The sequence below is a fragment of the Eucyclogobius newberryi genome, unplaced genomic scaffold (genome assembly GCF_026437365.1).
Source record: "Eucyclogobius newberryi isolate DKJ021-1_F unplaced genomic scaffold, fEucNew1.0.hap1 SCAF_18, whole genome shotgun sequence".
In the NCBI taxonomy this organism is placed as follows: Eukaryota; Metazoa; Chordata; class Actinopteri; order Gobiiformes; family Gobiidae; genus Eucyclogobius; species Eucyclogobius newberryi.
Genome location: NW_027315812.1, coordinates 7,593,687 through 7,620,201, shown reverse-complemented (window position 1 = coordinate 7,620,201; position 26,515 = coordinate 7,593,687). Strand labels below are relative to the sequence as shown.

Genomic DNA, 26,515 nt, shown 5'->3' with positions numbered 1-26,515 from the left:
TTTCGGGACAAATAATAGCTCTGTAACTCTGGAAACAAGACTCGTACTTACAATGAGAATGGTTTCAGATTCAAAATAATGTGAAATTTAATTATATATGAATAAAAATATACTTTGTGGTAAATCAAATCAATATCATAAAAAAAAGAAGGGGAAAAAAAGCCAAGTCCAAGAGCCATATTGAGGCCTTGTACATGCACCACCAGCCACTGTGTGGCGCTGTAGCTGGGTCTTGTCTGGTTGTGGGCAGGTGTTCCTACTTAAGGCCTAATTCTCCTGGTCTCAGGGCGACAGGGTGGAGGTCATGTGGTGGAGGTCATGTGGTGGAGGCCATGTGGTGGAGGTCATGTGGTGGAGGCCATGTGGAGGTCATGTGGTGGAGGTCATGTGGTGGAGGTCATGTGGTGGAGGCCATGTGTCGGCCATGTGGTGGAGGCCATGTGGTGGAGGCCATGTGTCGGCCATGTGGTGGAGGTCATGTGGTGGAGGCCATGTGGTGGAGGTCATGTGGTGGAGGCCATGTGGAGGTCATGTGGTGGAGGTCATGTGGTGGAGGTCATGTGGTGGAGGCCATGTGTCGGCCATGTGGTGGAGGCCATGTGGTGGAGGCCATGTGGTGGCCATGTGGTGGAGGTCATGTGGTGGAGGTCATGTGGTGGAGGTCATGTGTCGGCCATGTGGTGGAGGTCATGTGGTGGAGGTCATGTGTCGGCCATGTGGTGGAGGTCATGTGGTGGAGGCCATGTGGTGGAGGCCATGTGGTGGAGGCCATGTGGTGGAGGTCATGTGGTGGAGGTCATGTGGTGGAGGCCATGTGGTGGAGGTCATGTGGTGGAGGTCATGTGGTGGAGGTCATGTGGTGGAGGCCATGTGGTGGAGGTCATGTGGTGGAGGCCATGTGGTGGAGGTCATGTGGCGGAGGTCATGTGGCGGAGGCCATGTGGTGGAGGCCATGTGGTGGAGGCCATGTGGTGGAGGTCATGTGGTGGAGGTCATGTGGTGGAGGCCATGTGGTGGAGGTCATGTGGTGGAGGTCATGTGGTGGAGGTCATGTGGTGGAGGCCATGTGGTGGAGGTCATGTGGTGGAGGCCATGTGGTGGAGGTCATGTGGTGGAGGTCATGTGGCGGAGGCCATGTGGTGGAGGCCATGTGGTGGAGGTCATGTGGTGGAGGGCATGTGGTGGAGGCCATGTGGTGGAGGTCATGTGGTGGAGGTCATGTGGTGGAGGTCATGTGGTGGAGGTCATGTGGTGGAGGCCATGTGGTGGAGATCATGTGGTAGAGGTCACGTGGTGGAGGTCATGTGGTGGAGGTCATGTGGTGGAGGTCATGTGGTGGAGGCATCAGGCAGACAGGTTTTGAGCGTGGTGGATGAGCAGGTGCATGAAAATGGCAACAGGGGCTAATAAAAGGGTTCTTCACCAAACACAGGAGTATTGGGCTCTTAATCCACGCGACCAAACACCTCTCACTCTGTTAGCCTGTTAGCATGTTAGCATGTTAGCTGGTGGCAAAGGGCCGCCGGCCACTATAGCAAGTAATGATGAATAAACTACTATGGTAAACATAAACTGTACTTACTGTTGAAATATTGATATATCGTGATACTAAACTCGGTGATGCAGTAACGATATCGTGGGCTGCTGTATCGATATCTCGCATGAGTCATTTTTGGTGTAATTTTCGGATTTCTTTCGTGACTACAATATCGTTGCATGTTTAAAGAAATTAAAGGTATTTACTAGAAACATGTGGCATGTGGAAAATACTTTATAAAACATGAACATGACCAGAGAGTAATATACAAAAAAATAAAATAAAATAAAACACGGGACATAAACAGAAAACAAAATCGAAGCACACCCATGTTTTCCTGTCACTCCAAATGTATCCATCGATCGTGTCCATGGCAGCAGCTCCGAGGCCCACATTTCGATGATTAAAACGGATGTACCGTATTTTCCGGACTATAAGTGGCACCTTTTTTCATAGTTTTGGCCGGGATGCGACTTATACTTACATTTATACTTGTGTGATATTATTTGTTATTTTCACACTTGCAACCGCATTTCATACTCCAGTGCTACTTATATGTGTTTTTTTCTGGTGCGACTTATACTACGGAAAATACGTTATTTCATTTTGAGTTTGTGACGGTCGTGGTTTAACAAAGAAAAACGTCGTTAAAATGTAATTGGGTTCTTAAAAAATAGTGATATCTTGTAGAATATCACGAGCAACGTATCGATTGTCGCATGCAACGCAACATCGTGATATTATCGTCTCGTGAGCCGCGTATCGAATCGTGAGAGACCCTGTCATTCCCTGCCCTAGTGTTTAATCCTGCCTAAATGAGTGCTTTGGAGCCGATGGAACAGCAGGATTTCTTCTTCTTCCTCGTCTCTAAAAACATGTCCTGCTCGGATGAAAATGAGATATAAAAAAAGCCGTGGATAATGTGGTGCGAACCTGGATATGTCACATCATTCTGGAGTAACTTTTCAAACCCTTACGTTCAGTCAGGCTCTAATTTGTCCTTTCTGAGCCTCCATCCGCCCAAACTCTCAGCATCGCTCTCTCGCTCTCGCTCTCGCTCTCGCTCCCCCATCATCTCTGCAGCCTGTTATAGCCTCACAGGAGAGAGAGAGAGAGAGAGAGAGAGAGAGAGGAAGAGAGAGGGAATGAGGGAGAGACAAAGGGAAAGAAAGGGAAAGAGAAGGAAGGAAAGAAATAGAGGAAAGGAGATAGAAGAAACGAGAGACTGGAGAGAAAGGGAATGAGAAGGAAATATACGGTCAGTTAGAGAAAGGGATGGAGAGGTTAGAGAGGGAGGGAGAGAGAGGGAATGAGGGAGAGTGGAAGAGAAAGGGCGGGATAGCATTAAAAAGAGAGAGATGAGGGTTGACGGCGATAAAGGTAAAGAAGGAGCTAGAGAGAGAGGGGGGGAGGAAGGAAGGAAGGAAGGAAGGAGTGAGTGGAAGAGAGAGGGAGCGATAAAAATAGAATCGGAAGAAAGTTGACGGCAAAAAAGATGATGGGGAGTGAAGGGGGGAAAGGGAGAAAGAGCATGAGTAAGAACAAGACAGGTGGAAGGAGTAAGAGAAAGGGAGAGAGAGAGATGATGGGAGAGAAAGGAAGAAGAGAGAGAAGAAGAGAGAAAAAACAAGAAAGAAAGAGAACGGGATTGTCAAAAAAGAGAGACAAGACAAGAGAGAGATAGGAAAGGCGAAAGAGAGAGAAAGATGTGGAGAAGGAGGGTTGATAGAGAGAGAGAAGGTGAACGGTAGAATAAAAAAAAGAGACAAGACATGAGAGAGATAGCAAAGGCAAAAGAGAGGGAAAGCTGTGGAGAAGAAGGGAGAAGGAGGGTGGATGGAGAGAGAAAAGCAAGACGGGGAACAGAGAGAGAGACGGAGAATGGAGAAAGAGAAGGAGAACAATAGAATCAAAAAAAGAGAGGGATTGCAAAGGTGAAAGAGGGGGAAATGTGTGGAGAAGAAGGGAGAAGGAGGGTGGATAGAGATGGAGAGACAGGGAACGGAGAGAGAGATGGGGAACGGAGAGAGAAATGGGGAACAGTAGAATCAAAAAAAGAGAGGGATAGCAAAGGTGAAAGAGGGAAAATATGTGGAGAGAGAGAGAGAGAGAGACAGGTAACGGAGAGAGAGAAGCGTTCCCTCTCCTCCCGTGCTGATGCGGTGATACGGCGAGTCTGACTTAATAAAGCCCGAAGTACGCCTTGTCATTCCAGCTGTCAATCATTCTAATTATTCGGCGGCGGAGCAGAGATTGGAGCGCGAGGCGCGGGAGGCGAGGGTCCCGGCGGTGCAGCGGCAGAGGGGGCGGGGCGTTCACCCAGAGAAACGGGGGGAAGGAAAATGAAAAGAGGGAAAGGTTGCCGCCCGCGTTCACGAGTCAGCACTTTCAACAATAAAATACGGCGAGTGCGTTCGTGTACCGCGCTCGTGCTATAAATACTCGTACTCTACTGCGTGTGCGTGGTGTTTCCGAGCGCCGTTACTCGCGTTGGAACGAGCGTAAATCGTGCGACTTGCGACGCGGGTGAAGATAATGCAAGAGGGAAATATACACACTACGAAGTTACTACGAAAGCCGTACAGGGTTTGGAAATACCGAAATACTTGAAATACCGTATTTTCTGTCGCACCGGAGTATAAGTTGCACCAGCCCAAAAATGCATAATAGAGAAGAAAAAAACATATATTAGTTGCACTGGAGTATGAAATGCAGAGTGAAAATAACAAATAATATAACAAGTATATAAGTATAAATATAAGTATAAGTCGCACCCAGCCAAACTTATAGTCCGGATGATACGGTATGCCTTTTCCCAAGACATTTAAAGAATAGCGTTTGATTTTTTTACTATTGTTTGGATGGAAATGTGATCAATCTGATTTCTACTGCAGCCGTCCTCAAACTTTTAAAGGTCTACGATAAGAAATGTTGGAATTTTAGAGCCCAAACACCAGAAATCATAAAGTCGCTTCACGTTTGATGTTTGAATCGGTTAAATTTGATTGACCAACACATATAAATCCACTTTTACCGCTGCAACGTTTAATTGTATTTTGTTTTGTTTTTTTCCCGCTCTGGTCAAGTCTGTTTGAAGGATTTATCGTGCTAGCTTTATATTCCTCCTCAAATCAACTCAAATCAAGAGCAATAAAACAACACAATGTATTTTAAAACCATAATTCGACCATTTGATATAAAATCACTCGAAAATGTGACAAATTCCCTCAACTTCGTGGGCATTTTCTCAAACTGGACCTCGGTGAACCTTTCAGTGACTTCATCCGTACAAAGTAACCTGGGTTCCAAGCTCATATTAAACGTATTACGCTTTACCGATTGTGCAGCCCTCAAGGAAACGCCCGCAGCCCCGCCCCCTTTGGGCCCCGGCCCTTAGGTTGAGAGACTGCGGCGGAGCCAAACCCTCTGCGGCTTTTACCTGCCGTATCTTAGGACATATTTAGCAGAAGTAAACGGTAAAAACGATGTATTATGAACTTGACTTTTGAGTTTCCAACCTTCTCTTTGCTTGTTCTGATTGATGGCCTTTTTTAAATGTCAGCTATTGTTGACAAAAAGGTGCAAAATGCTAAATAAAGATAAAAGCTTATTGCGTCTCGTTGGAACGTAGAAAACGATGGAAGAGTCATGTTGGTGGTTCTGAGCCGGCACGTTCCGGAGCGTGTTCTTAATCCTTTTACACGCAGCAGTACTGTTGTGCCGTGATGTGGACTGACCTGAGCGTAAGCGCCTTATCTTGTCTTTTCAAAGCAAACACTGTCTAATAAGCACCTGGAATGCACTGGGAACGGTTACCACGGCGTCAGGAGAGGGTTCAGGCTAAATAAAGAACATGCCTGCTCCGACTGACGGTTCAACGTGAAAGCAACGTGTGCAATGTATTTAAGGCTGTCCTGGTTTAGTCCTGGTTTAGACCTGGTTTAGTCCTGGTTTAGTCCTGGTTTAGTCCTGGTTTAGTCCTGGTATAGTCCTGGTATAGTCCTGGTATAGTCCTGGTTTAGACCTGGTTTAGTCCTGGTTTAGTCCTGGTTTAGACCTGGTTTAGTCCTGGTTTAGTCCTGGTATAGTCCTGGTATAGTCCTGGTATAGTCCTGGTTTAGACCTGGTTTAGTCCTGGTTTAGTCCTGGTTTAGTCCTGGTTTAGTCCTGGTATAGTCCTGGTTTAGTCCTGGTTTAGTCCTGGTTTAGTCCTGGTATAGTCCTGGTATAGTCCTGGTATTGTCCTGGTATAGTCCTGGTTTAGTCCTGGTATAGTCCTGGTTTAGTCCTGGTTTAGTCCTGGTTTAGTCCTGGTATAGTCCTGGTATAGTCCTGGTATAGTCCTGGTATAGTCCTGGTTTAGACCTGGTTTAGTCCTGGTTTAGACCTGGTTTAGTCCTGGTTTAGTCCTGGTTTAGTCCTGGTTTAGTCCTGGTATAGTCCTGGTATAGTCCTGGTTTAGACCTGGTATAGTCCTGGTTTAGACCTGGTTTAGTCCTGGTTTAGTCCTGGTATAGTCCTGGTTTAGTCCTGGTATAGTCCTGGTTTAGTCCTGGTATAGTCCTGGTTTAGACCTGGTTTAGTCCTGGTTTAGTCCTGGTTTAGTCCTGGTATAGTCCTGGTATAGTCCTGGTTTAGACCTGGTTTAGTCCTGGTTTAGACCTGGTTTAGTCCTGGTTTAGTCCTGGTATAGTCCTGGTATAGTCCTGGTTTAGTCCTGGTTTAGTCCTGGTTTAGACCTGGTTTAGACCTGGTTTAGTCCTGGTTTAGTCCTGGTATAGTCCTGGTTTAGTCCTGGTTTAGTCCTGGTATAGTCCTGGTTTAGTCCTGGTTTAGTCCTGGTTTAGTCCTGGTATAGTCCTGGTATAGTCCTGGTATAGTCCTGGTTTAGTCCTGGTTTAGTCCTGGTTTAGTCCTGGTATAGTCCTGGTGTAGTCCTGGTTTAGTCCTGGTATAGTCCTGGTATAGTCCTGGTATAGTCCTGGTTTAGTCCTGGTATAGTCCTGGTTTAGTCCTGGTTTAGTCCTGGTTTAGTCCTGGTGTAGTCCTGGTTTAGTCCAGGTTTAGTCCTGGTTTGACCTGGTTTGGATCTGGTTTAGTCCTGGTTTATTCCTAAATCACATAGTCCATCTTTAGGTGCTACAATAAAACACTTTTCATTCCTCTGTCGATCACAAACACAGTGATTGACGTGCTCAGAATGAAAGTTTACACACTCAACAAAGACTTTGCACTAGGCTTTGACCTGATCGAACTGTGGCCAGCGGCTTTATACCAGACACCTCCTCCTGATCATTCACAGCTTGTGTCTTTTGAATGCTAATGCTAACGGCTTTAGGGACAAATACAGGGAGTCGCTCGAATCGTACCGGACGGGCCCAGTCGCTAATTGAACGACAGCATCACCATCGACCACTTCTCGACCACTTCTTACGACGGCGGAGAGTCTCATGTCGTGTATTGAATTTACAGTATTTCTAATGTAATTACTCTATTTGACCCAGAACGATATCATTTGATGGGAGCTCATAATCACCCAGCATCCGAATAATCAATAAACAACAACAAGCAAGAGAAACTGCATCCAAATCCTGGTCTAGTCCTGCTTTAGTCCTGCTTTAGTCCTGTCTTAGTCCTGCTTTAGTCCTGTCTTAGTCCTGCCTTAGTCCTGCTTTAGTCCTGCCTTAGTCCTGCTTTAGTCCTGGTCTAGTCCTGCTTTAGTCCTGCTTTAGTCCTGTCTTAGTCCTGCTTTAGTCCTGTCTTAGTCCTGCTTTAGTCCTGGTTTAGTCCTGCTTTAGCCCTGGTTTAGTCCTGCTTTAGTCCTGCTTTAGCCCTGGTTTAGTCCTGCTTTAGTTCTGGTATAGTCCTGGTTTAGCCCTGGTTTAGTCCTGCTTTAGTTCTGGTATAGTCCTGGTTTAGCCCTGGTTTAGTCCTGCTTTAGTTCTGGTATAGTCCTGGTTTAGACCTGGTATAGTCCTGGTTTAGCCCTGGTTTAGTCCTGCTTTAGTTCTGGTATAGTCCTGGTATAGTCCTGGTATAATAATAGTTTAGTCCTGGTTTGGTCCTGATATTCCTGGTTTAGTCCTGGTATATTCCTGGTATAGTCCTAGTTTAGTCCTGGTTTAGTCCTGGTTTAGTCCTGGTATAGTCCTGGTATAGTCCTGGTATAGTAATAGTTTAGTCCTGGTTTGGTCCTGATATTCCTGGTTTAGTCCTGGTATATTCCTGGTATAGTCCTAGTTTAGTCCTAGTTTAGTCCTGGTTTAGACCTCGTTTGGTCCTGTTCTAGTCCTGGTTTAGTCCTGGTTTGGTCCTGTTCTAGTCCTGGTATAGTTCTGATTTAGTCCTGGTTTAGTCCTTCTTTAGTTCTGGTATAATCCTGGTTTAGTCCTGGTTTAGTCCTAGATTTGGAGACGCTCCCACTCAATGAACCGTCCGTTTCAGTTTGATCCTCGTCACATGATCTGCTCGAACGCGGCGTGTTCATGTTGTGTAAACGTGTCAGAAGTCTGTGGTCAAAACGCTGTCCTTAGATCTGCAGACGGTCAGCAACAAACAACGCACGAATACACATGAGAGTAAGCTCAAAATAACAACGTCCTATGTGATGATGGGCGATGGTGGCTCGGGCGGTAGAGTTGGTCGTCCTGTAACGGAAAGGTTTTTGGATCGATCTCACCTTTGAAAACGACCCACAGACATGTAATTAGTCCATCACGTTCAACGCTCGCGCCATCGATCACGGCAACTCGTCTAGTCCGGAAATATGTAAGGATTCTGCAGAAAGTCTCATGTAGTTTCTCCTTCAGTCAAATCTCATATGATGAATAATGCAGATGGTCAAATTCAAATTATTGTCATGCATTTGTATTATATTTCTGTGTCCTATTTATCACGGGTCACGATGATCTTACTGCACATGGGTCACGATGATCGTACTGCACATGGGTCACGATGATCTACGATGATCTTACTGCACATGGGTCACGATGATCTTACTGCACATGGGTCACGATGATCTTACTGCACATGGGTCACGATGATCTTACTGCACATGGGTCACGATGATCGTACTGCACATGGGTCACGATGATCTTACTGCACATGGGTCACGATGATCGTACTGCACATGGGTCACGATGATCTACGATGATCTTACTGCACATGGGTCACGATGATCTTACTGCACATGGGTCACGATGATCTTACTGCACATGGGTCACGATGATCTTACTGCACATGGGTCACGATGATCGTACTGCACATGGGTCACGATGATCTTACTGCACATGGGTCACGATGATCTTACTGCACATGGGTCACGATGATCGTACTGCACATGGGTCACGATGATCTACGATGATCTTACTGCACATGGGTCACGATGATCTTACTGCACATGGGTCACGATGATCTTACTGCACATGGGTCACGATGATCTTACTGCACATGGGTCACGATGATCGTACTGCACATGGGTCACGATGATCTACGATGATCTTACTGCACATGGGTCACGATGATCTTACTGCACATGGGTCACGATGATCTTACTGCACATGGGTCACGATGATCTTACTGCACATGGGTCACGATGATCTTACTGCACACGGGTCACGATGATCTTACTGCACATGGGTCACGATGATCTTACTGCACACGGGTCACGATGATCTTACTGCACACGGGTCACGATGATCTTACTGCACACGGGTCACGATGATCTTACTGCACACGGGTCACGATGATCTTACTGCACACGGGTCACGATGATCTTACTGCACACGGGTCACGATGATCTTACTGCACACAGGTCACGATGATCTTACTGCACACGGGTCACGATGATCTTACTGCACACGGGTCACGATGATCTTACTGCACACAGGTCACGATGATCTTACTGCACATGGGTCACAATGATCTTACTGTGTACTTTCTGATCTCTGATCTCTCTCTCTGTGGACTGGTACGAACAATCTTAAAGCTGACGTCCTGCCATCGTCACGCCAATTTATCAGACCCGAGCAACAGCGATATATAAAACACAGCTAAATCTTATGGAAAGTCGAATCTCAGCTGCGAGACGAACAACATGCTACTGTTTAGCCTGTTTTTCCCTGTTTTCATCAAATAAAGACGATCCTCGCCTTTCGTAGTCTGTTATACATGCGCTCGCACATCAGGGAACTTGTGGACTGGCAACCGAGTCCGCCATTTTGAAAGGGGCACGACAGCACGTCTACTACATACGAAATTCAGGAAATATGAGGCCAAAATGCCAAAAACCTGCGTTCTGTAAGACCAAGGAATGATAGCTTTGTTGTGTATCTTAGTTTGCCGTTATCGTCTAAAGAATCAAAGTATTCGTAGCTCATTATGCATTAGAAAAGGATGCAGTCGTGTTGGTTTATGTATATATCACGTGCCCCTTTTAAAATGGCCGCTTTGGGGAAGTCCCGGCTGTGTGACATTACCGCGAACGCATGTATAGACTAAACTTCAACAGTAATAACCCGTTCTGATAAGAAGAAAAAAATCTTCTACATGTTATTAATGAGGAGAAAACACATTAAATATCAGAGTCCTGAAATAAACATTTTACTTGGGCGATGGCAGAGATGGAGAATCTCCATGGAAACGTTACAAAATGCAGTTGTCTCCAAATGGAATAAGTCATTTTATCTTCGTCTTTCTCCACAGACAGTTCAGCCAGCATCATTGGCAGGCGGCGGCGCTATAACCACCTGACCCAGGAGCTGTACGAGCTGCCCATCGTGGTGTGGGACGGCGGGGAGCCCTCGCTGAGCGGGACCAGCACCCTGACCCTGCGCGTGTGCCCCTGTCAGAGGCACGGCCGCCTCAAAGTCTGCCAGAGCGAAGCCTTCCTCACCTCGGCTGGACTCAGCACCGGGGCCCTCATCGCCATCCTGCTCTGCATCGTCATTCTGCTGGGTAAGTCCTGAGCGGGCCGGTCCTGTGTGAGCCTGTCCTGTGTGAGCCTGTCCTGCACGGGCCTGTCCTGTGTGAGCCTGTCCTGTGTGAGCCTGTCCTGCACGGGCCTGTCCTGTGTGAGCCTGTCCTGTGTGAGCCTGTCCTGTGTGAGCCTGTCCTGCACGGGCCTGTCCTGTGTGAGCCTGTCCTGTGTGAGCCTGTCCTGCACGGGCCTGTCCTGTGTGAGCCTGTCCTGTGTGAGCCTGTCCTGTGTGAGCCTGTCCTGCACGGGCCTGTCCTGTGTGAGCCTGTCCTGTGTGAGCCTGTCCTGCACGGGCCTGTCCTGTGTGAGCCTGTCTTGTGTGAGCCTGTCCTGCACGGGCCTGTCCTGTGTGAGCCTGTCCTGTGTGAGCCTGTCCTGCACGGGCCTGTCCTGTGTGCGCCTGTCCTGTGTGAGCCTGTCCTGCACGGGCCTGTCCTGTGTGAGCCTGTCCTGTGTGAGCCTGTCCTGCACGGGCCTGTCCTGTGTGAGCCTGTCCTGTGTGAGCCTGTCCTGCACGGGCCTGTCCTGTGTGAGCCTGTCCTGTGTGAGCCTGTCCTGCACGGGCCTGTCCTGTGTGCGCCTGTCCTGTGTGGGTCTGTCCTGTGTGAGCTTGTCCTGCACGGGCCTGTCCTGTGTGAGCTTGGCCTGTGTGCGCCTGTCCTGTGTGGGTCTGTCCTGTGTGAGCCTGTCCTGCACGGGCCTGTCCTGTGTGAGCCTGTCCTGTGTGAGCCTGTCCTGTGTGAGCCTGTCCTGTGTGAGCCTGTCCTGTGTGAGCTTGTCCTGTTTGAGCTTGTCCTGCACGGGCCTGTCCTGTCCTGGGTGAGACTGTCCTGCGTGAGACTGTCCTGTGTGGGCCTGTCCTGTGTGGGCCGAGTCAGAGAGTTTAGAGTTACAATGAAATGACGTGGTGTGGGTCACTGGAGAGGTTGAGGAGGCGGCTGGTTCTGCTGCTGCGGTGGAGATGGAGAAGGACAAAGGACACAGGAACATTGTCCTGCTGTGGCTCAAACACAGCACAACACCGACATCTTACAACGTGCACAAACTGTTCAACCTTTCATTTCAATTCGACTCTTTTTATTTAATTTCTACTAAACAGTTTTCAAAGCGATAAAGTTTGTTGAACGATGAAAAGAGATCATGCATTTTTCCCCTTCATCAAGTTCACAGGGGTCGTTTCCTAGGCACCTAAAGTTAAATTTGCGGCGGATTTTAATTCAATTTGCCCGAAATGAAGCACTTCTCTTGCCGTGTGTGACTTAATCGCATAATTACTACTACTCTTCGACAGCTCCGTGTCTTCTGAACTTTCCGCGATCGCTACAGTTCTGGCCATTAGCATTTCTGGCCAGTTTCGCCGGCCCGACTCCGACGACCTCCTTGTTTTAAGCAATGACCTTTTTTTCCCCGTCCAGATCATGTTCATTTGCATCTTATTAAAATTTAACCCGGCAACAAATTCAGCCAAGACGAAGCGTGACACACCGGCCGCACCGTCAACGAGTCGGGGCCCGGGGCAGGCGCAGGGGGCCAGAGGGCGAACTTGTCCCGGAGCTAATATCCTGGGGGCCTGGACCGAGGGTGGCGGACCGTAGGAGAAGAGCGCGGGGGACTGAAAGGGTTTGACAAGGTCGGAGGAGGCGAGGGGAAGGCGGGAGGAGACGAGGGGAGGACGCACGAGAGGAATTCAGAACGAGGGGCTTTCGGCGGGCGAGGTGGAGCTACGGCGAGCGACGGGGGAGAAAAACGAGAGAGAGGAAGTGTGCGAGGAGACGTGAAGGAATGAGAAGTGAACGTTGAGGCGAGGCGTCGGATGTGAGCGGCGACTCGTGCGCCCGCGGGGGTTTACGTCAAGGAAACGGCTCGGCGCTTATTGCGGTGACGCGGGGCACGGCGTGAAGGGTTCGCGCGGAAACGTCGAGGTCGGTTGAGGTGAAGGATTCGTTCGGCGAGTCTCGTGAGCGCTTTTTGGCACGGATCAAGAATTTACCGCAATGTGGACGGACACGGGATTCATTCACGTGTTTCGCTATGAATTGGACTTCGCCGGGAAGATTGTGGTTACACTTGCGCACATGTGTCACATTGAAATATATGTATATACGGGAGTAAACTGGGAGTAAACTGGGGGTAAACTGGGAGTAAACTGGGAGTAAACCGGGACTACACCGGGACTACACCGGGACTAAACTGGGACTAAACGGTTCCAGAACTAGTCTACATCAGGATTGAATCGGGATCAAACTAGAACCAAAGGTCAATCGCGCAGTCTAATGTAACAAAGTATTGAATTCCGATTACTTTCCTTTACTGGAGAACGGGTAGTGTTGGCAAGTAACTGTATACCGTATTTTCTGGAGTATAAGTCGCACTGCTGTATAAGTCGCACCAGCCAAAAAATGCATAATAGAGAAGAAAAAAACACTGGAGTATAAAATGCAGTTGCAAGTGTGAAAATAACAAATAATATCACATATAAGTCGCTCTGGAGTATAAGTATATAAGTATAAATACAAAAAACTATGAAAAAAAAATATGCAACTATAGTCCGGAAGATACGGTACATGCACTGAAAATACATGTTTGGAATACGATCTTTAAGTACCTTTTTTTTTTCAAAAAAGTCGCACTTTTTTTCCCAGTTTTGTCCGGGGTGCGACTTATACTCGGGAAAATACGGTAGCTGTATTCCGGTACAGTTACGCTTTCATTTGGTGGTGTTCAGAACAGCTACAGAATACTTTGTGGTGTTATATAATCTAATTTAAGGTTTGAACTGCAGTGATATATTGAGAAAAATAGTAAACGCAGCTCTTATAATGAGAGCATGTGCCATTTTCCTTTATCTGATTTGAGATAAAGGTCTTTTCATCTCATAAATGCAGAACAAACGACCAAACAAAAAGCTGCTTTAATCCTATGTCATGCTATTTTTTTTTTTACTCTATAATATAACGTGAAAGTATTCAGAATACAGTACTCTGATTGAACCAACAGTACAAATATATGACAAAAATACAACAGGATGCAGGTATTCAGGTATACACACATGTATTCATAACGGTTGTAATATGACGCAATGGGAAGCACGGACAAGTTTTTGGACGCTTTTTTATTCTACTTCATAACGATATTTGGCTGAAGGCAAAGAGAGTGTAATAAACGTGGCAGACAGAGCGGTCTCGGAGGACGCTGGTGGTCCCTCTGGCGCTCATTGCTCGACGTAATTATGCCAATGTTACTTGTGATTTTCTCAACCTACTTACCACGGAATAATGGAGTCTATTTTTAAACTATAATTGCCGTTACCTTAACAGCGGGTTATGCACTGACAAAGAATAAGATTTGTCTATTTATTACTCTTTTCTTTTTCTTTGTTACGCTGGCAGCAGCAGACGACCGATACCTGTGACTGTTTCATTTGTACATATTTTATGCTGAAATGACAAGCAAATTGTGATTTTTGTAGCACGTAAAAATGATTTTGAATGACTGAATAGAGATTAGAACAGTTTGTCATAAAACACATGATAAAATATACCGTATTTTCCGGACTATAAGTTGCACCTTTTTTAGTAGTTTTGGCCGGGGTGCGACTTATACTCCAGAGCGACTTATATGTGATATTATTCACACTGGCAACCACAAGAGGGCGCTCTAGGCTCTAAGCGACGCAGAAGAAGAATCTGCACTTCCTCTTCCTCTGGAGTTTGTGGAGTTGTTTAGAAGTGACACAGAGGAAGAAGAATTCAATGGATTTAGTGATTTGGGGTAAAACTGATGCTTTGCTAAACTTGTTAGCATGTTCTTTATGCTATAGTTATCTGAAGAACTGTTCATATGTTACGTTAACATACCAGACACTTACCACAGTTCTGTCTGTGCCTCATGTAGCTGAAGGTGTTAGCGTTAGCATACGTCATGTAGCTGAAGGTGTTAGCGTTAGCATACGTACACCTATTCACCATGTTCTCTCATCTGTTATTATTTTAAACTGTATTTACAGGTGAAATGTCTGTTCTTGGTCTTGGATTTGATCAAATACATTTCCCCAAAAAATCCAATTTATACTCCAGTGTGACTTATAATATGTTTTTTTCTTCTCTATTATACATTTTTTCGCTGGTGCGACTTATAGTCCGGAAATTACGGTACATCGTTTTAACACAATTCCTGTACTTTCTGTTTTTACATCAACGTGTCACTGGAAAAGTCCCACATCTCATTTCCCTTCTGAAGTTGAACCATTCTAGAGAAGATTCCATTTGATTCTCATTCAACAGAAAAGCCTTAATTTTCCTCAAAAAATACCCGACGATTCCTGAAAATGAAAAGTCGGTGGAGGAAGCTGGCGAAGACAACTGTTCCTCCCTGGCCAGTCGAGTGTTTTTTTGGCGTTTAGCCGTTTCCTGCCCGGAGGCGAGTGTGAATCTGTGACTGGCATTTCAGTCATTTTCACCTCAAGACAATCAAATCAAAAATCTGCGGCCGATTCGAATTCAGCGCAGAATCTCCTCACAAATCTCCCGTTCTCGGAAAGTCCTTGGTTTCACGCCGCCGCTCCCTAACCGGCTGTGTTTTACACCAGGCGGGGGAGAGAGAAGGAGAACGAAGGGGGGGACGCTGACAGCCAACAAGACACCACTGTCCTTGATTCCGCGGGTGATGGATGCGTCGCGCGGCGGCCGAATACCAAAAAGCGCCTTCGGAAATGCAGAGGGAAGAGGAGGCGGGGCCAAGCGTGCGCGGCTGGCGTCGGTCCTGGACAACGTTACCGCAGATTACTATAATTCTCTGCTGCTGCCGCCGGACTAAAGGCTTTACTCGTGTTGTTGTACTTTGGAAAGTTGTAGCGCGCAGCTTGAGTTGTGAGTTTTAGTGAGGCTTATGATTGCTGCTGCTTATTCTGGTTTTATTACAATTGTTCCATTTGGTTTAGTCCAAGGCTGGTGAAGTATGGATCTTGAAAATAAGTCACTGAATCTGGAATTTTTTTTTAATATTGCTTTAAATGTGTAGTTGAGGTCTCTTTGAATGTTTGTTTTGTGTTTTGCTCTATGGCCGTTTTCTTTTTTGTGTTTTTGTTTTTTTTGAACAATTTAAAATATATTTTAAAAAATCACGTAAAAATCACATACCAAAAAAACTACAATCACATTACTAATAAGATAAGATAAGATAAGATATTCCTTTATTGTCCCACATGGGGAAATTTCATACACTATTTAAATATTCCTAAATAGTTTTAAAATGGCGTATTGAGCGTGTCAGAACTACTAAAAGGCAACATGGTGACTGTATAAGAATATGAATCAAAAATATGAACACATTAATTAAAGTTTGAAATTATAGATGACACTTGTGACGATACTGTTTTCGATATATATCGGTCACAATTTCAGTATATTTAACATTTTTCCTTGCTTTTAAAAATATATTTTAAAAAAGCGTTTCAATAACTTGGAAAACTTTATATTTTTGTAATCCTATGTCTTAATACATAAATAATAAAGAGTTACAGAAGACATAAGACCTGCTTCTGCTAGAATAAAGCAGCTGTGAGTATCAAAGTGGGATCGAAACACCCGCAGTGACGATCCGATACCACTTTGAGAATCGACCCTTTCATATTCGCGAAACTTCTGGTTTAGTCCTGGTTTTGTCGCAGCTCAGGCCCAAACCTGATGAAGTATGTGCAAGTACTTTTGGAGTGCTTTGTGTCTTTACTTGTGTTTTACTCACCCAATCGGCCAAATAAGTACCGTATTTTCCGGACTATAAGTCGCACCAGGCAAAAAACTGAAAAAAACTGAAAAAAAAACATATATAAGTGGCACTGGAGTATGAAATGCGGTTGCAAGTGTGAAAATAACAAATAATATCACATATAAGTCGCTCCGGAGTATAAGTATATAAATATAAATATATGTATAAGTCGCATCCCGCCAAAACTATGAAAACATACGGTATGAAGTAACTAATCTTGTGAACAGTATTGAAATGAGGTAAATACAGATCAATATTCAAAATCCAATGACGGAGACGGCACAGAACCTGAATGTCAACACGCCCCGGTTCAAATAAAATCTGCATTTCCGTCTGTTTTGACGCGGCGCGCCTCGTCCCCGCTCGCCTGTTCCAGCGCGCCGACCGCAGTAATTAGGCGGGACGTGGAAAATGGACACGTCCCGAGTTGGCTCGTTTTTACCCGATTTACGCCAGACGCACATTAAGGCGGTGACACGCGGACGAGTGAACTTTCCTGCATAATTTCTGCGCACTAACCCAAATGTTCATAAGGGAAGCCATCTGTGACACCAGCATTTCAAGTAATCGAGGGGGAAAACGTGTCACAAGATGAAGCTCGACAAAAAAGCATCAAAACATCATGGAATTGGGTGAAAATCTGGCCTTTTTTAAATAGTTTTTGATCCAAATTAGAACTAGTATATAACTTTATAGTAATATGGTTAAAAATACACTAATAAATGACATTATTCTTTCTAAACAATATAATACCGTATTTTCCGGACTATAAGTTACACCTTTTTCCATAGTTTTGGCCAGGGTGCGACTTATACTTATATTTATACTTATATACGTATACTCCGGAGCAACTTATATATGTTTTTTTCTTCTCTATTATGCCTTTTTTGGCTGGTGCGTCTTATAGTCCAGAAAATAGGGTACTTATTTTATAAGTTGATGTTTTACTGAATGCATCACCAAAGGGAAGACTTGGCTTTCAGAGTACCTCCAGATCGGGGCAATAACGGGGCAATAACAGGATAATATCAGGGTAATAACAGGGCAATAACGGGGCAATAACAGGATAATATCAGGGTAATAACAGGGCAATAACGGGGTAATAACAGGATCATATCAGGGTAATAACAGGGCAATAACGGGGTAATAACAGGATCATATCAGGGTAATAACAGGGCAATAACGGGGTAATAACAGGATCATATCAGGGTAATAACAGGGCAATAACAGGGCAATTACAGGATAATATCAGGGTAATAACAGGGCAATAATGGGGCAATAACAGTGCAATAACGGGGCAATTACAGGGCAATCGGGGCAAAAACTAGGCAATAACAGGGCAATATCAGGCTAATAACAGGGCAATAACGGGGCAATAAAAGGGCAATAACAGGGCAATAAAAGGGCAATAACAGGGCAATATCAGGGTAATAACAGGGCAATAACAGGGCAATAACGGGGCAATAATGGGGCAATAACGGGGCAATAACAGGACAATTCCAGGACTGTTCCAGGTCTGAATTTGGGCTAAACCAGGTCTAAAGTAGCACTCTTGAACCGGGCCGAACTCCCGACAGACTTGGACCTGGACCTGACCAGCCCGAACAGCGCACGGCACACGAAAAGATAGGAATACACCATCGCCACAATAGTTTTACTTGAGGAAGAGCGAAAATGTGCAATTTTACAGCGCTTTGACTACACGGTAGTTTGTGGATTCAGGACGAAGCTGGACGGTCGATCGTAAACGTGCTATGGGCGTCGGTTTAGTTTACTCGATGGAATGGTATCGGGTGTAAAATCAGAGAGTTGAGAGTTGTTTTTTCCCATTTTCGAACGGCACAATTGGAAGTCAAAGAAAACCGGACACAATCAATACCACAAATGGATGTGAAGCTCCTGGCAGCGTTTCTCTCTGACTAGAAACACAATTTGTAAGAGTTTTGAACCCAATTGCCGATGAAAACGGCTTCAAGATTGACATACCAGAGACACGATCGGTCCAGTTGTTGATGTCACGATGCAAGGTGAAGACAAAAAGGCGTTATCATCGCGTAAGATTCGTTTTATGATGGGATTTATAGGCGCGCAATACAACGTTTCCATTGCTACAGTTTTGTCTCGATGGAGAAGTTATCGCTTTGCCTCGGACGCCTTCATTTTTCGAGAGTTTTATTTTTTAAGACAAGCCTTTTGTAGAGCGAGCGCAGTACGTAAAAGCTGTATTTATCTATTCTTTTAGATCTGTTTGCTGCGGTGGAATTACTCACTGCGCGGTTTAGACTGAAGCGATGGATTTAGGGATCGATAGTTGCGTCGTTCCCGAACAACGAACATATTCCGACTTTAGAGCAGCTATTCCCATGTAACTGTTTTAAGAGAAATAAAAATTGTTTCAAGAGTAGAAGAAGATCGCAACAATGTTATTAATGTCCAGCTAGACTCATCGATCTGACCGCCGTGCGTCATGCTAGCGATGAATTGGCGCTAATATCGGTAAAAGACAGCACGGATAGGACTTTTCTGACAGAGAAAAGTTCAATTTACAACTTTACTTTAATTTGTGGACATTGCCGTGAATCTTGATTTCAATGGCGGCAAATATTGGTCACAAAAACAAGACGAGTCAAAACCGTCGCTACTTTAACGTCTTTTTATTGAGTGAAATGAGAGTGTTGATTCGCAGAAACAACTTCCAACTTTCATCCTGTTTTTTGGTTGTGTTCTGTGTAAACACGGAGGAAAGGATTCTCCAAAAGCGTCGCCGTACCACCTGCTCCCAGAAGGTTTTTGGTTGCTAAGTGACCACCACAATGTCAACAGTGGAGCCACAGTCCATGGTTAGGGGTTTGTGGATGCAGTTCTCAAATTGCATTGTTTTAAACACTTACATTCTCTTATTTATGATGCGTTTATGATGTTTCCATTACTACAATTTTGTCTCGACGGAGAAGTCATCGCTTTGCCTCGGAAGCCTTCATTTTTCGAGAGTTTTTTAAGACGAGCCTTTTGTAGAGCGAGCGCAGTACGTAAACGCTGTATTTATCCATTCTTTTAGCTCTGTTTGCTGCGGTGGAATTACTTACCGCGCGGTTTACATTTTGAGCTCGGCATCTTCGGCCTTTCTCCGTTGAGTGCATCGCTCCGTCGTTTGCGGGGCTAATCGGATCTGTGCATCCTGAAGTCTGGGTTCGAGCTCCATAAGTGGTCTCCGGTCCACCGCGGGGCCCGGTCTGGGGGATGGAATTACGTGAATGGACCATTGAGAAAGCGCTAATGTGTCGAAGAGTGCGGCTCAATGCACTGAAGCACATATAGTAGTGGCACGGTCGGATACGGCCGCGGTCACTGTGTCTCGGTGTTGTAGTCGTGTCAGGAGTACGCAGTAAAGTACACTGACTTTTGATACTCTTGTACTCCTCTGAGTTGTTTTCGGACACATCACTTAAACGTTTGGTTGTTCTTTCCGCCGCAAGTCAGTCTAAAAGTGACATGTTGACACTTGAGTGGACATATTGTGTTGTGCGTTCTTGTGGCTTTAATTGGCTTTTAAACACGAGTCTGACGCATTATAGTAGTAAAATGATGTGTACATTTGGAAAACGCACTTTACACACTGCACCTCCGTTTACAATGTGGCGCTCAGACACTGGACGGCCCTCCGCTGTCATCAGCCGGAGTCAACAATGACAATATAAATAATTAGAGCCATTAGGCCACGTGAATAGGGCATTTGACCAAAGAATGTTTTATGGACTTAAAAACTTTGCAGGAGCTGTCCATAGTTTTACTCGAGCCAATCCAACTTTATTTGTATAGCACATTTTACCCACGCAATGTCTCCAAAGTGCTGCAAAGAGAAACTAAGTCAAATATGTTAAAGAAAAATAAAAAATACATAAAAAATAAATCAATATGTGCAAACCAAATAAAAACAAATTAAAAACAACATCAAATAAATAAAATCAAATAAAACAAATTAAAATATATAAAATCTAATAAAAACTGCTGTATTTTCCGGAATATAAGTCGCACCAGCCAAAAAATGCATAATAGAGAAGAAAAAAACATATATAAGTCGCCCTGGAGTATAAGTATAAATGTAAGTATAAATCGCACCTTTTTTCATAGTTTTGGCCGCGGTGCGACTTATACTTACATTTATACTTATACTTATACTCCGGAGCGACTTATATGTGATATTATTTGTTATTTTCACACTGTAGTCCGGAAAATACGGTAATTAAAAACAACATAAAACATATAAAATAACAAAAGACAGTCGGAGGACCATAGAAATTTAGTTATTTGTGAGGCTCAGAAGAGACAAACAGGATTAATCAAACGAGTCAATCAAGCAAATTACAACTCCACGTACGTTTTTACGACGGGAAAACAACATGGTTAAAAAGCTCACGAGTCAATTTTGCACAATACGTGTCTTTTAATTGTAACGAAAAGATGCAGTTATTGTCCAGCTGAGCCTGGTGTTAAGTGACAGTGAGAGGCTGGTCCCATCAGCAGAGAAATGCAGAAATCTAATCTGCGTGAGTTTAAAAAGCAGTGACTCAGCGCGCGTTGTGTAATGGGTTGTTTTAAAGCAGCCGGGGCGATAAGCGGCGTCCCAGACAAATTGCATTTTTCACCCCGGGCGACCCCACTCGGCCGGCCCCGCTGAAGCGTGCCGGCCGAATTTTGGGCTTTTGCTCGGGGTAATCACGGGGTAAGAATTCATTAAAACACAGGTGTGCGACCGCGCTCAACAATGGGATGTGCCGAGAGTAAATTACTGCTTATTCATCGCCCAAAACATTATGAAAAACGGCTCCGGTCGCATTGTGAACGTGGCAGAGCCTTTATTAACTTTATCTCTGCAAAAAGTGTGTGTTAAAAATACAGCTTTACCAATGAGTTTGGTGTCAGATGATTTATTTGAATGTTTTGGCTGCCACGTTGCAAATGGGAGCCGAGCACTGCTTTAAATAGAGAGTATATACCATTTTGACTTAATTACACAAACATTTGACATAATGGTGATTTTCTCAAGAGGATTATCCACTCAGGAAGCAGAGTGAGCCTCATGTGCAGTAAGTCTCTCATTCGGGCTGCCAGTTTCAACGCTCCAATCATGAATCGCACTCACATGTGGGCTGTAAGTTCTTCTTTTAATAAGCAATGCCATTTGGGGCAAACTAGGCGGCTGTTTTCAGGTTGAGGCAAGGCAAGTTTATCTGTAGAGCACAGGGCGAATAAAAGTGCTTCACAACAGGAAAAAATGCTTTAAAATCACAAATACACGACAGAAATCACAAAACAGTTTTAAGACCTAAAGGAGAAGAGTGCAAATAGAATCCTTTCAGTCATATGCACAGCTAAACTAAACTGTTTTTAGCTTAGATCTGAACATTGCCAGACAAAATCTGTGTTTTCAAAGGTCACGCCACAAAAACGAGACAAACTACCGTATTTTCCGGACTATAAGTCGCACCTTTTTTCAGCGTTTTGGCCGGGGTGCGTCTTATACTTATATTTATACTTATATACTTAGACTCCGGAGTGGTGTATTTGTGATATTATTTGTTATTTTCACACTTGCAACCGCATTTCATTCTCCAGTGCGACTTATATATGTTTTTTTCTTCTCTGTGATGCATTTTTTGGCTGGTGCGACTCATAGTTCAGAATATACGGTAAATCCTAATTCAAGGAACGATCAAACCATGTATTATCCTCCACACAAAGCTTTTGTCACATGTAGGCTTGAAGTAAGAGTACTACTACTACTACTACTACTACTACTACTACAACAATTACAATGCAAGTCAAGTAGAAGTCAAAATGTAGTGTCCAAAAATGTTTAAAAAAACCTTCTAAAAACGTACTTCTGGCTCTGTCCCGGACCAAAGAGAGTGACATCATCGCACTATATGATCTAAAAAATAAAAATAAGCGTGTAAATAGCTGCTGCCTAATGTTCCACGGCTTTTCCCCGTCCACAAACAAACGGCGTGCGCGGTCTCGGCCGTGTGAAGCTTAAACAAAAGCGCTGCCGCAGTGAATCGAGAGTCCGGATGCATCGCCGCTTCGCTGACGTTATCCGAGCTGAAGCCTCTTTGCCCCCCGTCCAAATCCTCCCCCCATCTCCCCCATCGCTCTTAACGTGTTATATTCCCACGTCTCCGAAGGCAAATGTACCGCACGGGAGGAAAAAAACAACCACAAAACAAACGGAAAGTGCTGGGGAGAGAAAGAAAGAGAAACTTCTCAGGTACAAAAAAAGTTTCTGATTCAAGCCTTTGGTTGTGCAATGTGTTGTCTTACTTCTCCAACAAATAAATAATAGTCACTGCCTTTCTATTTTTTAGCAGTGTTGTTACTGCTGCTGCTGCTGCTGCTGCTGCTGCTACTACTAGCTAACTAACGCTAATGGGAGATGGAAGCAATGGATTTAGTGATGGATAGTTGCGTTGCGTCGTTCCCGAACAACAAACACCACAAAATATTCCGAATTTAGAGCAGCTATTCCCATGTAACTGTTTAAACAGAAATAAAAATAGTTTGAAAAGTAGAAGAAGATCGTAACAATGTCCAGCTAGACTCATCGATCCGACCGTCAAGCGTCATGCTAGCGATGAATTGGCTCCAATATCGGTAAAAGACAGGACAGATAGGACTTTTCTGAAAGAGAAAAGGTCAATTTGCAACAACTTTACTTCAGTTTGTGGACATTGCCGTGAATCGTGATTTCAATGGCGGCAAATATTGGTCACAAAAACGAGAACGTTCCCTGTCGAAACTGTCGCTACGTTAACGTGTTTTTACTGAGTGAAATGAGAGTGTTGATTCGCAGAAACAACTTCATGTTGTTTTTGGTTGTGTTCTGTGTAAACACGGAGGAAAGGATTCTCCAAAAGCGTCGCCGTACCACCTGCTCCCAGAAGGTTTTTGGTTGCTAGGTGACCACCACAATGTCAACAGTGTGTGTCCTTTAGATGTGTACAGTTGATCCACTGTCCACAGTTCGACGTGTTTTTAAGCACGAGGTTTCCAGGTCAAATTGCATAGTTTTAATCACTTACATTTCTTGTTGGTGATGTATATCTGTATATATATTTATTTTGTATGATACATGTCTGTTTGAATGTATTTATATTGTTTTTTTTTTATGTTTTTCTGTGCATTGCGTAACTTTTCTTGTGGGAGATACGCTACCTGTGTCTCTGTGGAGATGTCATTGCTTTGCTGGGAATGTTCTCCAATGTTCCACAATGCTCCCCAATGTTCCCCGATGTTCGACAATGTTCCCCAATGTTCCCCAATGTTCCCCGATGTTCGACAATGTTCCACAATGTTCCCCGATGTTCCACAATGTTCCCCGATGTTCCACAATGTTCCCCAATGTTCGACAATGTTCCCCGATGTTCCCCAATATTCCACAATGTTCCCCGATGTTCCACAATGTTCCACAATGTTCCCCAATGTTCCCCAATGTTCCACGATGTTCCACAATGTTCCCCAATGTTCCCCAATGTTCCACGATGTTCCACAATGTTCCACAATGTTCCCCAATGTTCCACGATGTTCCACAATGTTCCACAATGTTCCCCAATGTTCCCCGATGTTCGACAATGTTCCCCAATGTTCCCCAATGTTCCCCAATGTTCCCCAATGTTCGACAATGTTCCCCGATGTTCCCCAATATTCCACAATGTTCCCCGATGTTCCACAATGTTCCACAATGTTCCCCGATGTTCCCCAATGTTCCCCAATGTTCCACGATGTTCCACAATGTTCCACAATGTTCCACGATGTTCCACAATGTTCTGCAATGTTCCCCGATGTTCCACAATGTTCCACAATGTTCCCCGATGTTCCCCGATGTTCCACAATGTTCCCCAATGTTCCACAATGTTCCAGAGTGCAGCATTATCTTCTATTCTAATCCAGGGTCATGGAGAAAAGTGGCAGATTTGCAAGTATTTTTTACCAAATGCAGGTATGCAAAATGATAACATCTCCACGGAGACGAGAAGGTGACACGCCTTCCACGAGAAAACTTTATGACTCTCTGGAGCCGAGAGATGGAAGTCAAGTATCTTCAGTCGAGATGTCAAGATATTCTGTTATTGTGATTATTCAGGTCACAATATAATCATACTAAACTAAAATGAATAATTATGACATATTTTGAATAGTATTTTGATTCAGTCTATATAAAAAAGGGAGACCTGAATGTCAAAAGCTTTTATAATATGTAATATGTTATTTATTATATGGCTGTTTATGCTAACTCACTTTTATTAATGTATTAACTTCAGAAGAACATTTGATTTCATAAAGCTGAGTATATGCTAGAGGAACAGTGATCGATTGGGCAATTTGTGTGAGAAAATATAAAGCATTTACTGTTTTTTTGGCGTCAATAATCGCAAAACAATTCTTAAACCGTGATTTTTCTTCTCACTTAAACACTCATGTTTGATATTGTGTCGTCCCTAATCCTTGGACACAGTTGATGAATAAATAAATACAAGGCTCCACATCTCCATTCCTTCTTTTTCTTTTTTCCTCGCATCATGTATTTTTCCGTCTCATTTCTGAACCTGGCTCTCCGCAGGACCCTTGTCTCCCTTCGTCCGCGCTAATGTAGCATAATGAACTCTTTAAGATGCACTCCCCGCCGAACAGGCCGGTGCGAGCCGCCCCGTGCCATTTGATTAAATAGATGTAATGTTAACACGGCACGGAGGGGTCACCACTTACCGCAGAGCCACGGTTCTCATTAGGACGGAGCGAGGCCCAGGCCGCGCCCGCTTTTCCCCTTCCCGCACTTCATTAAGAGTCAACGCCGGCTTTTACACCTGTGTCTCGAGAACGAACAGCTACCGAAATAGTTCTCGTTGAAGAGGCTTTATTAGATATGTTTCGTGGAACTGTGCTGGCGGGGAGTTTGCCACCTGCTTCATTAGATGGAAATGTCACCTTGCGTGTGAAATGTTCCGTCGGAAACGCAGCATTTCTTAAACTATGTCCGAGGTTTATTATGAGCGTTTTCCACTGAATGTAAAAGTCGCCTATTCAGTCGCTTCCTCACGGGTTCGCCAGACCACGCAAAAAACCACGGTGATCATGGTCAAGACATTCTGGAGAGTTGAGTCATTGGTAATTAGACGGGTCAAATCACCGCTATGGAATCTTCTCCAGGTCCAGTAAAGAGGACGGTCCGACGACACACATCTGCGTGAATAACCGTGAGCGCTAACGGTTGCAGCTGACTGGACGAAAAGGACTTTCTTATGGTTCTATACAATCTAATCTAAGGCCGCGGTTATTTTATTACTTGGTTTACGGATCCGCCGCACTTAGATTATTGATTTCTACATTATAAATAAAATAAATTGTAAAAAAAATTCACAAAGTACCGCCGACAATGCAAAATAGCATTAAATGAAATATAAAAAGCAGTATTAAGTCAAAAGATAAGAGTGCGTGAAGCAATTTCCTACGGGAGTCTGTGACGGTGCCGCTCCGTCCCTGTCTGCTGCGCGCCTTTATATCGCAAATGCACATTTTAAACCCGTTTACCACATTTCCTCCAGCGCGTTTTGCCGTGACTAAGGCTGCACACTTAGAAGCGTCAGTTCTACCAATGCAAAACACGCTAAATCTACTGTTATACTCACCTGTGCGCCGCGTCTCACCCCCCCCCCTCCCACCCACACACACTCTCCTCCCGTGGTGCGTTTTGGGTAAACCTGGAAGAAAAAATCTTTTGAAATTGAAATTATATTTATACTTTGTCTGCCTGTTCAATATATTTCATTTAAAAAATCCGTAAACAAAATAATGAAATAACTGCGGCCTAATAAATCTAATACATTACCAATTAAAAAAACATGGGTGATATTGTGCGGATTGCGTCTTTTACAAGTCATGGTTCCAAGAGTGTTTTCTGTTGAACCGTTGGAAATAAAAGGCAGTTACATAACTTTAAGGAGTGAGTTGAGAAACCAGGAAGTCTGTCTACAACTGGATTTATACCACTAGGGGTTTATCCCATAGCTGATTTAAACAATTGTTCTTTTTGACTTATATATGTTGATTTTATCATTGTTCATTGTTTTATGTTTCACCAAAGCAAGTTCCTCTGTTTGGGAATTCTGGTCATTGAAAATGGCAATTAACCTTTTCTGATTCTGATTCGAAACATGTTTAAAAGGTGTTAAGCAGAAGAC

The 26,515-nt window shown here is 44.4% G+C and overlaps 1 protein-coding gene across 1 annotated transcript in view; it reads left to right on the top strand.

Annotated features, from left to right (window-relative positions):
- LOC140364358 (cadherin-18) overlaps positions 1–26,515 on the top strand; it is a 193,260-nt gene that overhangs the window by 161,954 nt on the left and 4,791 nt on the right. Inside the window, exon 10 of the mRNA XM_072450452.1 lies at positions 10,241–10,492. Within this exon, the coding sequence (XP_072306553.1) occupies positions 10,241–10,492 (252 nt within the window). The remainder of the gene's footprint in view (positions 1–10,240; positions 10,493–26,515) is intronic.